This window comes from Phaethon lepturus, unplaced genomic scaffold (genome assembly GCF_000687285.1).
Source record: "Phaethon lepturus isolate BGI_N335 unplaced genomic scaffold, ASM68728v1 scaffold43518, whole genome shotgun sequence".
Taxonomy (NCBI): Eukaryota; Metazoa; Chordata; class Aves; order Phaethontiformes; family Phaethontidae; genus Phaethon; species Phaethon lepturus.
This window is the reverse complement of record NW_010557675.1, coordinates 4,225-17,983: the sequence shown is the minus strand read 5'-3', so window position 1 is coordinate 17,983 and position 13,759 is coordinate 4,225. Positions and strand designations below refer to the sequence as shown.

The following is a 13,759-nucleotide window of genomic DNA, read 5'->3' as shown; positions in this document are numbered from 1 at the left end:
TGCAGTAGACACCACAGAGAGCTTCTGAGCCTGCTGTCTCAGCTAGTCTCACCAGGGGAGACCTGTTTGCAGCACACAGACTGACGGTTAGACCCAGAGCCCCAGCTCTGCTGCTCTCTTCTGTGCACCGCAGCCTGGGCCCTGGTTCCCACACGCCTGCATGCCCTGTGTCAGTCCCAGGTCCCCTGCTGCTGCAGCACATGACAGCATTGACCCACTTCTCTTCTAGTTAAATCCCAGCAGTCACTCCAGGAAAGCCCTTGGTGCAATCTTACTGCTTCAGTGCACATAAGCAGGGCCGGACACTTGTCCCAGTGGACCTTGTGGCTACAATTCCAGTCACTTGGAAAGGACCAGAATTTGCTTTAGGGTCTTAATACCAAGAAAGTAAAGTCTACAAAAGAAAGAAGTTCAGGCACATGGAAAGGAGCATGAACTTTCCCTAAAACCAAACCCACAGCAGTAGCCTGTGATCCACCTTGGCCTATCTATTCTCATGCTTTTCATTATGCTTGATCCTCTGTTTACGTTATGGTCACTGCTTCACTGGCAGCTGCGATGAGCTTGCAGTGACCAAGCAATGCTGGTGTTTCATCTCTAAATAAATAATGGGTTTCTATCCTGAGAAAGTTGCTAGAAAGTAACCTGGTATCACAATGAGGAACATGGTAATCTTAAAAGTCAAGGAAACAGAGAGCAGACTTTTACGACAAGTTCAACATATTCCCCCCAAAAGGAAGAAAAATCCTTGCAGTTTGATTTTGTCACATAAAATTATCTCATAAAGAAGTAAAACGAGCACAAACAACGATATAGAAACAACACAGCCTCCTGCTTGCACACTATCTTGGCTGAAGCACAGCCAGCCAGCCAGCCAGATCAGTGGGGCACCTTCCAGTGCGATACCCATTTCCCCTTTGGGTTATCATTCTTTGTTACGGTACGGGCAGCCTGAGGCCTCAGCTGAAGCTGGAGCCTGTGGGTCTAAGCATTGTACAAAAGGAAGGGAAGGCAGATGCAGAGGGTGGGGAAGGAGGAGCAGCGAGGGGAGGTGACCTGGTGATGGTCACACCATGGCGAGGATGGCAGTAGGACTTGAGTCTCTTGTCCTGGGGGCCAGGAGTGCCCACGCCCATTGTGTGGTCAGTGATGTGCTGTGTCTAGTGCTGCAGCAGGGATAAGGGAGGGAGGAGAGTCTTCCTAGGAGGAAAAAAGAGGTAAGTAGTCTGGATGAAACCAGAGAGGAAAAAAACCACATAAACCCAGCCAGAGTTTCTAAGGTTCTCCTAAAAAAATATTGTGACTTGAGAAATCCTTATGAGATTGGACAACATTTCCATAATGCACAGACAGCAAAGCAAGCGAGATGCATCCCAACCGATTCAGGTGGGATCCACCTTCTTCCTCTGCACAGGCAAGAGTAAGGGGGAGTTTGCTCAGTCTGTTTTCCTTTGCACTTCAGGTGATCAGTGCTGTATGCTGGTGGCAGAACTGCATTTGCAGTTGGCTTCTCAAGGCATCATACCACTCAGCAGAAGGAAGCAGCAAGAATGGGACAGAAAGGTGAAAACATGAGGCTACAGCATCAGCCAACCTCTTTCCTTCATTCCAGCTGAGTGGTGACCCTGCTCAGTGTAATGCTTTGACAGCTAGTAAGATCATCATCCCACCAGGCTCTTCCAGTGGGGCATGGAGACACACATGTAACATATTCCTCCCATCCTTTCCCTGGCTGTTCCTGCAGCCCAGTTGTACCGAGTATTTCAGTGTAAAACGCCAGATTAGCACCTGCAGCTCGAAGGTGTGAGCCACAGCAGCCAGAAGGCACCTGACGGATGGGTCCTCCTGGTCTGCCAGCTGCAAGGTTCTTGTGAAATTAGACTTTTGTCCAACGTTCTTCCCATGGTGCCTGAAGGAGGTCTATGCTCAGTCCCTCCTTTCTGGGTGTGTGGCGATGTCTATGCCTCCTCACTGCCTCGCAGGTCCTGCAGCTCAGTCATGGCTTTGGCTGGGAGCTTCTTGCGGCGGAACACAGCTGCAATCTCCTCAAAGGACTTTCCTTTCGTCTCCGGTACTTTGAAGTAGGCAAACAGAAAGAAGACTAGAAGCAGAGCTGCGAAGATTGCAAACACGTATGGTCCACACAGATCCTGCAGTGGGGGAAGCGAGAACAGGGGACACCACCGTCAGCGCCTCAGGGATGGCTTACCCTTCCTACCCTAGGTGGCTGGGGTGCCCTGTGGGGCTTGGAGATGGAGATCTGGGAGGCACGTGCATGCCCCCCTGGGCTGTTTCGGGAGCCCAGTAGTGGGTCATGCCAGTCATTTATTTGTACAGTTTTAGAGGGAATTCTTACCGCTATGTACTGGAAACACATTCCCACGATGAAGTTGCAGGCCCAGTTGCAGAAGCCGGCGATGGCGATGGCGGCAGGGCGCGGGCCTTGGCTGAACAGTTCGGCTACGATAAACCAGGGGATGGGCCCGGGTCCAACTTCAAAGAAGATGACGAAGAGGAAGATCGCGACCATGCTGACATAGCTCATCCAGGCAAACTGGCTCTGCAAGAGGGTGTGCTTGGTGTTACAGTCCCAATATGACTCTCATTAATGATCACTAATTATTTTAATTAGGCTTCTTTTTCAGAAATTTCTTTCTATTCAGACAAGTGGGGACTGGACATGCATAATTAAAGCTCTAAACTCTTGTGCCGGGTGCTGGCTGGGCATGTGGTGCCAGTGTTGCCACTTGTAGAGGGATGTTGGAGCCCACAGCTATCGGCTCAGCTGTACCTTCAAGCCCTCTTCTTGCCTGCAGCATGGCCAGGAAGCGGCAAAACGGTGTTGTCTTTAATAAGCAGGGTGTTCAGTAAAGGAGGCCACCCCTTATTTGGTTTTACAACTTGACAGGAGCTTGCACCAGTGCTTTTGACTGACTTTGATGGGGGCTGGCTCCACCCTCTGACTGTTCTGCCCCATCTCTCACAGGGTATTGAGGGGAATAATTTGTCCCTTTTTCTATGACAAGCAGTCTAACATCCCTGCACCAAGCCAGGGAGACACAGGTTGAGGGGCTAGGGCACACAGTGCTTGCACATGGAGATATGCCCTGAGTTTTCTTAGCAGGCATGGGTTTATGCCATGGGAATAGCACCGTTGCTCTGGAAGGAGCTGAGGTTGTCAGGCTCAGGGAGGGGACAGGGGACACATGTCCTTCTAGCAGCACTGTGGTATTTCAGGGGCCAAAGAGCACAACATCCTCAGGCACTGCTGTAGCCAGAGATGGCTCCAGCTACGGCCACTTTGAACTGTCCCTTCTAAGGACAAATGTTTTCTGAATTTTTTTGAGATGAAAATGCAAAATATTCACTTTAAAGGGTGGTTTGTCTTCTCTTGTTTGCAAACCATGGAGAAAGAATTGAGAGAAATCCTTACCAGGAGCACAAGTCCAACTGTCATGGCCACGGCGCTTATTAACATGCCCATCAAACCAGCCAGGAACAGGGACCGCCTGCCTGCCTTCTCCACCAGAAAGACCTGTAGAAACACATGCAGCAGCTCAGGCTCCAGCACCGCTGGTCTCAAGAGATTCGATCAGGTCCAGTAATGAGCAGCCCGTTACCACTACCAGACCACCCTCCTGCCCTTCTAGCTCTCATGGTAGAGATTTATGTGCTGGTTTCCAAGTGTCAGAAACTCTGCTGGTGGCTGTTAGGGAGCCAGACTGAACAGCACACCCATGTGTACTTGGAGCTCATGCATTTCCAAGCTCTCAGGACTTCCCACCGCTCCTACAACATGTATTGCTGACTATGGACATTTTTTTTTCCTCTCTTTTTTGTTTTTTTTCAGGAAGAATACACTTACTAGGTCAGCATTAGTTTGGAAGCAGCCTTCAAAATGTAGCATGATTCAAGTCACATCATGGGCCTGCGGCATCGGATAGTTGTGTAGCAGCTGGAGTCAGAAGTTTTCCTCCAGTTGCTCTCAGACTCCTTTTGCTTCCCTGGTAGCCACAAGGCTTAGCTTTCTCCTTCTCAGTTCCTTTTGGTGGACTTCAGTCATTTCATCCAACTTTTGACATCTAAGTCTGTACCAATCACTTCACCCAATGGGGAGCTGTAGGTAACTCCAGAGGACAGTGCATCTGGCTTGCCCTAAGACACCATGCACTAGCCTCTGAGACTGCCTGCTCCTTCCCCTCTGCTCGAAAGGACACTTTTGGCCATCAGCTCAACCTTTCCTTTCATTACAGCAAGTGATTTATGCTTCCAAGAGGCCATGTCTTTTGCTGGAGGCTAACTTCATCCTGCTAACTTGTGAAGTTGCAGAGGGTGAGCCCCTGCACTCCCTTCTGTCCTTGCCAAGGTCACCCGGTGCTCAGTGCTTCTGCCTTTTGATCGTGGTCTGTCATTCATTGACAAATGCAGGTAATTTTTAAGTGCTCATGGCCAAAAGAAGCAAAAAGCAAATGCCTCAGGCTGCAAGTACCATAGCCCAGGGGTAGAGATCGAACTGCAGGAGACCCTCTGAGCTGGAGAAAGACCTCTTCCAGCCTCATGACTCCGTGCCTCATTTCACAATAAACATCATGTTTTCTCCTCTGTATGGAACCTGTGATGGACTTCCTCTAAAGCAGGTTCACTCCAAGACCTCCTATCTCATGCATGCTGGACTAAGATCTCTTAGAGCTGTATATTTCTACCTCGCAGCTAGTCCTGCTTGGTGGTGGGTAAAAGTCCTTTACTCCCTAAGTCTCTCTAGAGGTGTGAAGGAAATGGGCTTGGCATTTCCTGATCTTCTTATATTAACGGCCACATTAAAAAAGTAATTGCCTGCCGATAGGAATTGTGTTAATACTCTCAGGAGAGAGACAAACAAAGGGAAAGGCTGTGAAAACGGAACCATCCTTTTATTGCTTCAAAGCACTGCATAGATATGATGAGGAGAGGTGCTAGATTACTTTTATTACTATGGAATAGCCTTTGGATATCACTCGTGCAGGTGCTATGTACCTACAGAAAACAATTTGAAAGATAACGGGTAGAAAGGGAGATTGTGAGCTGCTCCTTCCCCATCACAACCCCGACCCCCTGCCTGCTCCCCGAGGGGAATAGGACCTGCAGAATTTCAGTCTCAAAGGCAACTTTTATTTGGGGGGGGGGGAAATGCTGAGCTACCAGAATTTCCCTGAACACAGCGATGCAGTTTTCACTCATGAGACATTTAGCAGTGCTGTTTGATAGCAATGGGCTGTATTTCAAGGCTTGATTTTTCCAATGAGACTTGCCCAGGGAATGATTTTTCCTGTAAGGTGTGCCAGGTCAGCCCTGCAAAAGTGCAAATCCCAGCCCCAGGATAAAATCATGTTTCAAAACCACATTGTAGCTTATGTGTTTTTGTAGGCTGGGGGGGCAGAAGTATTTACTTACGGAGATAACAGTGAAGACTGTGTTCACCACTCCAACGCCAATGGTTGCGTAAACTGGTTGGTCAACTCCAGCTCTCTCAAAAATGTTTGTAGAGTAGTAAAAGATCTATCAAAATACATTAAGATGAAGGATTAGGCAACAGGGCTGGTGGAACTTTTTGTTCCCTTGAGGGAAGAGTTGCACTTGCTTGGCTGAGATGTGAAGTAATTTAATTATTATTAGTTTTTCAACTTTTAATGGCTTGTTATAATAATTAAAGCTGAAACTTTCAAAGGAGCCTGAGGGAGTTAAAAATCCCATTGAAATTCCCCTCCTGAGCTATTGCATTTGCACATTTAAAGCTGTTTTCTTCCATGTAGTCCCATGTTTAGTCTTGAAAGCCAGATGACCAGTAGCGAGCACTGGAGACAAATACCTTAATATGACTCGAGTTCTAAATGAATTTTAAAATATTCTCGCTGCCTTGGAATGACTCAAATTTCTTCCTTCTTTCAAAGAATAAGGTGATTCCTACCTTGTGGAAGTTAAGGGCAGGAGGTAAATGGGTGGCTGGCCCCATGGCTGGAGGATGGGGCTGAGCACAGCGTTGAGCTGGGGCAGCCAGGCTGCGTGGGGCCACTCAGTCCCGGCCCAGCCCCGCGAGGCTGGGCATCCCTGCGTGCTGCTCCGCCTTGCGATGCAGAAATGCTTTTAGAGTTTCCAAAGCCGGTGGGACAGAGGCCTCAATCTTTGCAAAGTCACCACCAGAGTTTCAAAAATTTGAGTCTTAGCTAATTTTGAAAAGGAGGTTCCATGCTTCTAGATATAAAATGGTAATTTCTGGTATCCCAGGAGGTGCTGCAAAAACCGTTTAGCTAAAAATAGCTAAAAGATGGTGATTATGTGGTTCCTGGGGTGAGCAGGTAGTCATTAAAGAGAACAAACTGCTAACGGGCTCAGGTATGAGGAGGATCACGGGATTGCTCAGTGTGGACTCGCTCTGCCAGCTGGTTTCATGCTGAACTCCCTCGCACCCGTCTCCTCTCCTGCTTTCCCACAGCCCAGCTTGGAGGTGAGGTCCACCTTCAACACCCATGGTTGGTGGCCAAGGAGCTTGATGCAGTCACAGGAAAGCCTTTTCTTTACCCCTACATGGCTTGGACGGAGCCAGCATTGCCTTTTCATGTTCAGCGTGGATTTGTTTAAAGGCAAACTTTTTTTGGGAGACTCACCGCATTGATTCCTGAGAACTGCTGAGATATCTGCACCATCAGTGCCACAATGACAGCCTGCCTGTACTTCGAAGAGGTGAAAAGCTGCCTTATGGAGACTTTCTTTTCACTAGCAGCTTCTTGCTTTTCTTTTTCCATCTCAGCAATCTCTTTCATTGGGTCACAGTTTCCTCTGAGCCTTTTCAAACCTTAAGGAAGAAAAAAAAGATCGACGTTTTATTTTCAATGGTAAAGACAAGAACCTGTCTAGCCAAAACTCAGGGTAAGCCAACCACATGGCCAGTAGTGTTCTCTTGCTCTGAGGGCTCCTATGGCACAACAAGCCCCAAAAGTGTGTCTGCTTGGCAAGGGACAGCTGCACATTAGTTCTTCAAAAGCTCTGAGACACCACGCTCAAGCCTCATCCCTTAGCAATGCTTGTTAGTCCCCATTATATCTTAACATATCTTAATAGTTTCTGGTCCAGAGCTAATTTATACTTCAGCAGCTCATAGCTTAGAATCACAGAATCACAGAACAGTTTGGGTTGGAAGAGACCTTTGAAGGTCCCTTAGTCCAAGCCCCCTGCAGTGAGCAGGGACATCTTCAACTCGAGCAGGTTGCTCAGAGCCCCGTCCAACCTGACCTGGGATGTCTCCAGGGATGGGGCATCTCCCACCTCTCTGGGCAACCTGGGCCAGGGTTTCGCCACCCTCATTGTGAAACATTTCTTCCTTATATCTAGTCTAAATCTGCCCTCTTTTAGTTTAAAACCATTAGCCCTTGTCCTATCGCTACAGGCCCTGCTTCTCACCTCAGTTTCAGCTGTGCCCTACCATTTATTGCTCTTATTCCTTGTAGAGGTGACTGGAGCCGGCTAAGGAGGGCCACGCTGGAAGATATATAAGCAGTTGGAGTAAGCACTATGGATTTGCTGTGTGGCTGCAAATAGCACCAAGGATGGAGAGATCAGCTGTCCCCCAGAAGATGCCATTTTTACACCTGGTTGAAATCCCTTCCAATCAAATGGATTTTTTTGGGGGTGGCATCTGCTAGATGCGATCTCTGTGATGGAGAGGAATAACACGCTAAGGCTGACGCCACCCGCAGTGATACATGAGCAAGTGTGCCTTACTGACTATATGCAAGTGTCCAAAATCCCTCCTGCAAATGTGCTGTGTGGGATGGAGCAACTATACCCAGTTACCTGTGTGAGCCCTCAGCCGGGCTTTTCCTTCTGCGTTTAATGCTATGTATAATATAAAACCAACTTCAGACAAGACCAGAAGGTGTGTCTTACTTTTCTTAGCTTCTTCCACCTTCCCCAGTTTGATGTAAAGGTATCGGGGACTCTCAGGGCACAGTAAGAGCAGAAAGAACTGCAGGAGGGCAGCCACACCAGACAGACCGAGGAGCAGGGGCCACATCTCATCATTGCCCAGGAGAAAGTCTAGTCCGAGGACCTGGAATAATCGAGACACATGTGAATAGCTTACTCTGCACCCTAGAAAAAGAAAGCAATTGACCATTATGGCATTTCGAAGTGACAACCTGGAAGAAAACTAGAAGCAAATACCAATTCTCCGTCCTAACAATTTGATTTCTTTAGTTATGATATTTACAAAGAGGGAATGACCAGACGTTGTAAAATGTCATGAGCGAGACTTTGGGTTACGGGTGCTGTGGGACCAGCTTCTGCAAGTCTGTTCCCACCCTGGGGTGACTCGGTCCTCCTTGGGATCCACAGGCAGGAGACCTGTGCCTGGCCAGAACCGCTGTGTAAACAGCTCAGCAAATACAGGCATGCTGATGAAAATGTTTTCTCCTCAAGCCTTGCTGTCCTGGGTTTTTAGGGTATGGGTTTTTATGGGCATAGGTGTCCTAAGCAGCTCCACAAAGGTGCGGAGCGTGGGTGGAGGTCCACACAGCATGGGATGTCCCAGTTGCCTGGCAGCTAACCAGCACAGTCTGAGCACCGGGGCTGCAGTGCAGCATGAGGCTCAGCAAACAGGCTGACTTGAGCTTTGCTTCAGTGTGTGATTATGGCATTGAAAAGGGAGCTCCAGAGGGGTTGTGAGTACTTGCAACCTTTTTCCTTCCACAATTTGCAAAGCGTTTTTTGTATTCCCACAGGCAGTGAAGCCAGCAGGACCTACCTTGCGCGGTTTTTTTCCCCATAGTCTGTCCATAGTCTTTGGCTAAGTCAGATTAAATGAACTTTGTGGTTACAGTAAGTTTTTCTGGATGTGTTTGTTCTAGGTATGTTTATGTGCCAGCCTGACATGTAGCTGGGACTCCTGCCATGGTGGGAAATGCTGTTGGAGATGTTGGACTGCCTGCTTCTTCATGAAGCCATTTTTGAGTATCTGAGTATCAGGGATCTCATGTTAGGATCCAGCCTGACTCTGAGAGATGCATACAAAAACTTTGCCGTGGAGGGGAGAAACTGTTTGCAGAAGTACTTAAAGACACCTCTGACTCAAGGTAGGCGTTTAACCCCATTAGAGCAGATCGATTCCCACTCTCCTTCAGTTTTGGGGTGGAATGATGAGTGATACCCCAGGATATCACTGGGGTATCCCTAATCTCTGAAATACCCTCTCTGGACTCGCGCGCTTCCCTTCTTACCTGGCTGATGAGGATACCCGTGACAATAGCAAGCTGGTGCAACGTCCCCAGCGCTCCTCGAAGGGCCGTGGGAGAGATCTCGCTGACGTACATGGGCACGAGTCCAGAGGAGAGCCCTGCACCGAGCACATGTGGGTGTCACCTCTTCTAGACCACAGCTCAGCAACCAGCAGAAACCGCTTCCCAAATGGGAAAGGAGGATGGAGCCTGTGCCCTGCATTCCGCATCCCAGCAAGTCCGTCATGCCTGTCTGGGAAGCACACGTGCCCTGCAAAGGCACTGAGATACTCCGGATTCAGAGCTCTAATCTGGGAAGCCTGTACACTCGAACACCTACATATGAGCATGGAGCAGAGATCATCCGCTGGGAGAAGTTATCACAGAGCAAAGACCTTTCTTAAAACTTGCCTTGAACTTTCAGAGTGGAGTACTGCATCTGCATACCAGTAACAGTGGTAACAAGCTGTTATTTCTAAGCTAATTCTGGTGTAATTCCATATTACTTGCGTATGATCTTATCCTGTCTGTGTACAGTGCTCCTGTACTATCTACTAGATAGTACGGTTGTCTAGGAAAGTTGTTAAACAGCATGGTTAATAACATACTGTTACAGCAGCCACCAGCAAAATTGAACCTTGGGATACAGAGGAGGGACTCGCTCCTTTCTAGAATACATAAAATAAACTTATTTTGTGATAGAACCAACCCAGATACTTCTGGGAAAGGGCCTGGACTGAGAAGCACAGACACAGGGGGAAGAGGGAAACTCCCACTTGTGAAACCCCTTCTGAACTAAAAAAAAATTAAAATAGAAGAGACTCTAACTGTAGCTCTGGAGCAATGCAGCACCCAGCACCCTGCTAAGGGACAGATGATGCTGCCTGGACTTACCGCAGTACAGCCCCGTGACTGCTCTCCCGGCAATGATGAGCATGTGGGACGGCCCAAATTTCGCCAGCCCCATGAGGAGGTTCCCAGCAATGGAGAGGACATTCACCGCCAGCATGGCTTTCACCCTGCAAGGCAGCAGCAGCACAGCTCGTTCTGGCACCGCTCTCAGCCAAAGCAGCCACCGCGACATAATTAAGTGACTTAATCAGCATAACAGGGGAAAAAATGATTGTAGGCACTGAAAAATATTGGGCAGGGGTGCAATCAGAGTGGCTAAAAGTATATTACACATCCTGTGCAAACAGCGTTCAGATGCCCTTCTCTCCCTTTTGCCACGAAAAGAAAGGGGGGAATTCGGCAGGTAGTCAAGGCTGCTCATCAGCTGCTTGTCTGAAGTTGCTAAAAGTTGCAATAAAATGTCTAATTTATAATAGAGGATTTTAATAAGCCAGACCTCTGTGATGGTTGGAACAGTATGTTGGAAGTTTGAGGGTTTTTTTTTTCATTAAATTAGGGAAAATAACACAAACTGTTTTTCTACGGGGAGGAAACAGTTTGGGGGAAAAAATCAAACAAAAAGGCTTGGGCTGTGGCACATGTGTCACAGCACACAAGGTCCTCTCACCTCCCCAGCCGGTCGCCGATCCACCCCACGGTGAAGGAGGAGACCATGCCGCCAACGGCAAACACAGAGACAGAGAGGGACCAGTACATGGTGAGGATGTGAGCGGAGGTGGCGAGGTCCTCGCCGGTGTCGGCCGGGGGTGTGAGCATGCCCTCGGTGCTGCCCCAGGGCTCTGTGACAGGGATGGGGACGGTGCCATCGTCCCTGGAGGTGTTGGTGGCGTGTCTGTACAGGGGAGCGATGCCCAACACACGCCCATAGTGGGCTTCTATCACCTGTGATGGGCAAAAAGGAAAAACACTGTCGGCTCAAATCTATAACTAACCCCTGTTTTGTTTTTTTTTTCTGCCCCAGGAAAAGCTTTTCATCATGGGCGCTGCAGGGGTGAAGTCTTGAGGTCCTCTGCAGCTCCCCAGGACCCTGTTCCTCACTGGGGATGGACCACGAGGGCAGGCATGGAGCATCCCCTCTCACCCAACACCACCTCCCAGGAACAGGGTGAGCGCGGTGTCCAGATTCAGCACTCGCGGAGAGGTGCCATCCCTCGGTCTGGGCACAGGCACTGCGTTGCAGAGGGGACGGCACCTCGATGTGCAGAGCTGGGGGCTGGCAGTGGGGGGTCCTCACTGTTGTCTCACCCTGCTACCTTATCACAGGGGCTTTGTGCTGCGGGAGATAGTGCCTGGGGAGGGGGCAGAGCCCCCCTGAGGGCTTCTGCAAGGGGCAAACCAGCCCTGGCTGCCCTGAAGCCCCCATCCTTGGCTGTGCATGGCTCGGGGGGCTCGGCTTACCTTCTGGGGGGCGTTAATGACACCCAGGCTGTAGCCATACTGGAAGAAGCCCAACACCGCAGTGAAGACGGAGAGGACCAGCGTTCCTGTGAGGTGCTGGGGGGAGGAAGCAGAGAACAGCCTCACCCCGCTGTCCTAGCCCTGCCCGAACTCTATCTGCACCCCATCCCTGTCCCAAGGGACCTGCTCCCTGGCTGGCTGTGACAGCAGCACCCAGGGATGCTGCTGCAGCAGTGTGGGGGCTTTGGCCATCTCCAAACAAAAAGGGAAAGCCCCTGGGGGTGGGCAGGATCAGGTCCCAGAGTGGCATTGCCCCCACAAAGAACAATCTTCTGGGGCTGTCCCTGCCGCGCTGCCCGTCCTCACCCCAGTGCTCGCGGCGATCGGGAGCTCTGCCCGGTACGGCAGTGCAGGCAGCGGCAGCAACGTGCCCTGCCCTGTCTCCAACGCACAGGCAGCAACGCTGCTCAAGCAGAACAGCTAGGAAAAAAATTACCAAAACAGTGTTTTTCAGCAGTGCTGTTTTAAGTATTATTTCTTGCCATCGCAGTTAAAAGTATCCTATCAATTGAGGGAGCTCTTAAAAATAAAAAATAATCCCTTGACCCCTTTGCCCCTGCACTCAGTATGCAGACATCAAAGAGCAATTCATTAGGGGATGGGGGGGTTTTTTTGGTGGTTTGATCTTGGCAGGCAATAAATGCCATTGCTCAGTGCTGGGCTCCTGCAGAAATTCTAGTGCAAAAATACTACCGAGCCATGGTTACCTTCTCTGCTTGCATTTTGCTTTTCTTGTCCATCCTGCAGCTCCTTTGCTGTCCTGGGCTGTGGAGTGAGGTGGGAGCTTGGGCAAGGAAGGAGGGACACTGGGGATGAGGTGGAGGCAGCAAAACTGGCTGGTGCTCGGAGAGATGGGACTATATCAACTCTGGAGTTAATGAGAAACCCAAGCCTTCCATGTGTTACTTGGCCACTGCTCAGCTCAGAGCAGCCACTACCAATCCCCGTATTTGGGGGGACAAACGAAATGCCGGGAGACCCGCAATAACATAGAGTGGACCTGGGAAATTCAAATGATTCAGCTGGTTTGGGGCTGTCCCTCAGGCGAGCAGTCTGCAATGTGACGTGCCGGGGACTTGGGAACACGCTACTGCCTATTTTGAGATGTTCGCCACCTTTTGTGGCTTCTGTGCTGGGGTTGTGCGCTACATTACAAACCTCTTGCTGAATTAGCAAGAAATCTTTCCAGCATGTGTAGCAAAGAAGCTAGAAAATGAGTAAATGTTTTATTTAAATATCACTTGCCACCTGTGTTAAAAGATATTTATGTGCATATATAACATACGTACGGACAAACATACAGAAATACAGATGTATGCAGGTCTCTCTATACGTACGTACATACATACTTGCACACAGCCCTCTCAACATGTAGCCGTAATGGTAATAAACCTGTACCTGTAATGCTAATACACACCTGTACGTATGCATCCTGAGCATTCAGAGGAGACAACCATATGTGTATATGGAGACACAACATAGCAGAATTGCCCAGAAGATTGCAATACCATAAGCACTCGTTATAAAGCCCACGACGGCGTGAACGCTGCGCCTTTCAGCACCGCCAGCTGATGGCTGTGCTGTCAGATATTGCCGATGCTATCAAATACTGCTGATGCTGCCAAATATCGCAGCCCTTTGGCTGGGCTCGCTCGGCAGTCGTGAACTTTGCACATCGCTGCAAAGCTGGACTGAGCTGGACTCGCTCGGGCTTTGCTGTCCTTGACATCGTCAGCAAGAGGAGCTGCAGAGCCAGGGCAGATGGCAGCATCCCTAGGAGACCTGCCAAAGTCTGAAACAGCCCAGAAGTTGATTAATGCTGATTAATGCCGTTACCTTCCAGATAAGCCCCCGGTGGGTCTGGAAGCCAAGTTCCAGCGACTCACTGGATGATGCTCTCAGTCAGCCAGACTTCACATGGGCACAAAATGTACTTTCTGCAGAGGAAAAGGAAGAGGGGGAAAAAAAAAAAAGAGCATAAGACCACTAATCTTTGCTCTGGTCTCTCCAGTAAAGTAAAACTTTAACTGGAGGAGAAAAGTTCATTGCATTAATGCGGGTATTGATTCCGGCCGCAGCACCTGCATTCCCCTCGGGTTGGCGTAGCTGCAAGGGGAGGGCCCCGAGGCTGAGCTTTTTGAAGT

General features: G+C 49.5%; 1 protein-coding gene across 1 annotated transcript; it reads right to left on the bottom strand.

The window, feature by feature from the left end:
- Positions 1–1,958: 1,958 nt before the first annotated feature.
- SLC2A2 (solute carrier family 2 (facilitated glucose transporter), member 2) lies at positions 1,959–12,355 on the bottom strand. Its single transcript, XM_010292821.1, has 11 exons — positions 12,323–12,355; positions 11,556–11,651; positions 10,765–11,039; positions 10,140–10,264; positions 9,249–9,364; positions 7,921–8,083; positions 6,642–6,829; positions 5,431–5,535; positions 3,434–3,535; positions 2,357–2,560; positions 1,959–2,150 (listed from the first exon to the last, which is right to left on the bottom strand). Exons 1-11 carry the CDS (start codon positions 12,353–12,355, stop codon positions 1,959–1,961), a joined length of 1,599 nt encoding a protein of 532 aa, XP_010291123.1.
- Positions 12,356–13,759: the final 1,404 nt, after the last annotated feature.

What these genes read in the sequence shown, in the direction of transcription:
- SLC2A2 (XM_010292821.1), bottom strand. Translation starts at nt 12,355, where the DNA reads ATGGACAAGAAAAGCAAAATGCAAGCAGAGAAG. An exon ending in ATCGGCGACCGGCTGGGGAG is followed by an intron (nt 10,265 to 10,764) that starts GTGAGAGGACCT and finishes GCTGCCTTGCAG; the next exon opens with GGTGAAAGCCATGCTGGCGG. An exon ending in TGTGTTTCCAGTACATAGCG is followed by an intron (nt 2,151 to 2,356) that starts GTAAGAATTCCC and finishes CCCCCACTGCAG; the next exon opens with GATCTGTGTGGACCATACGT.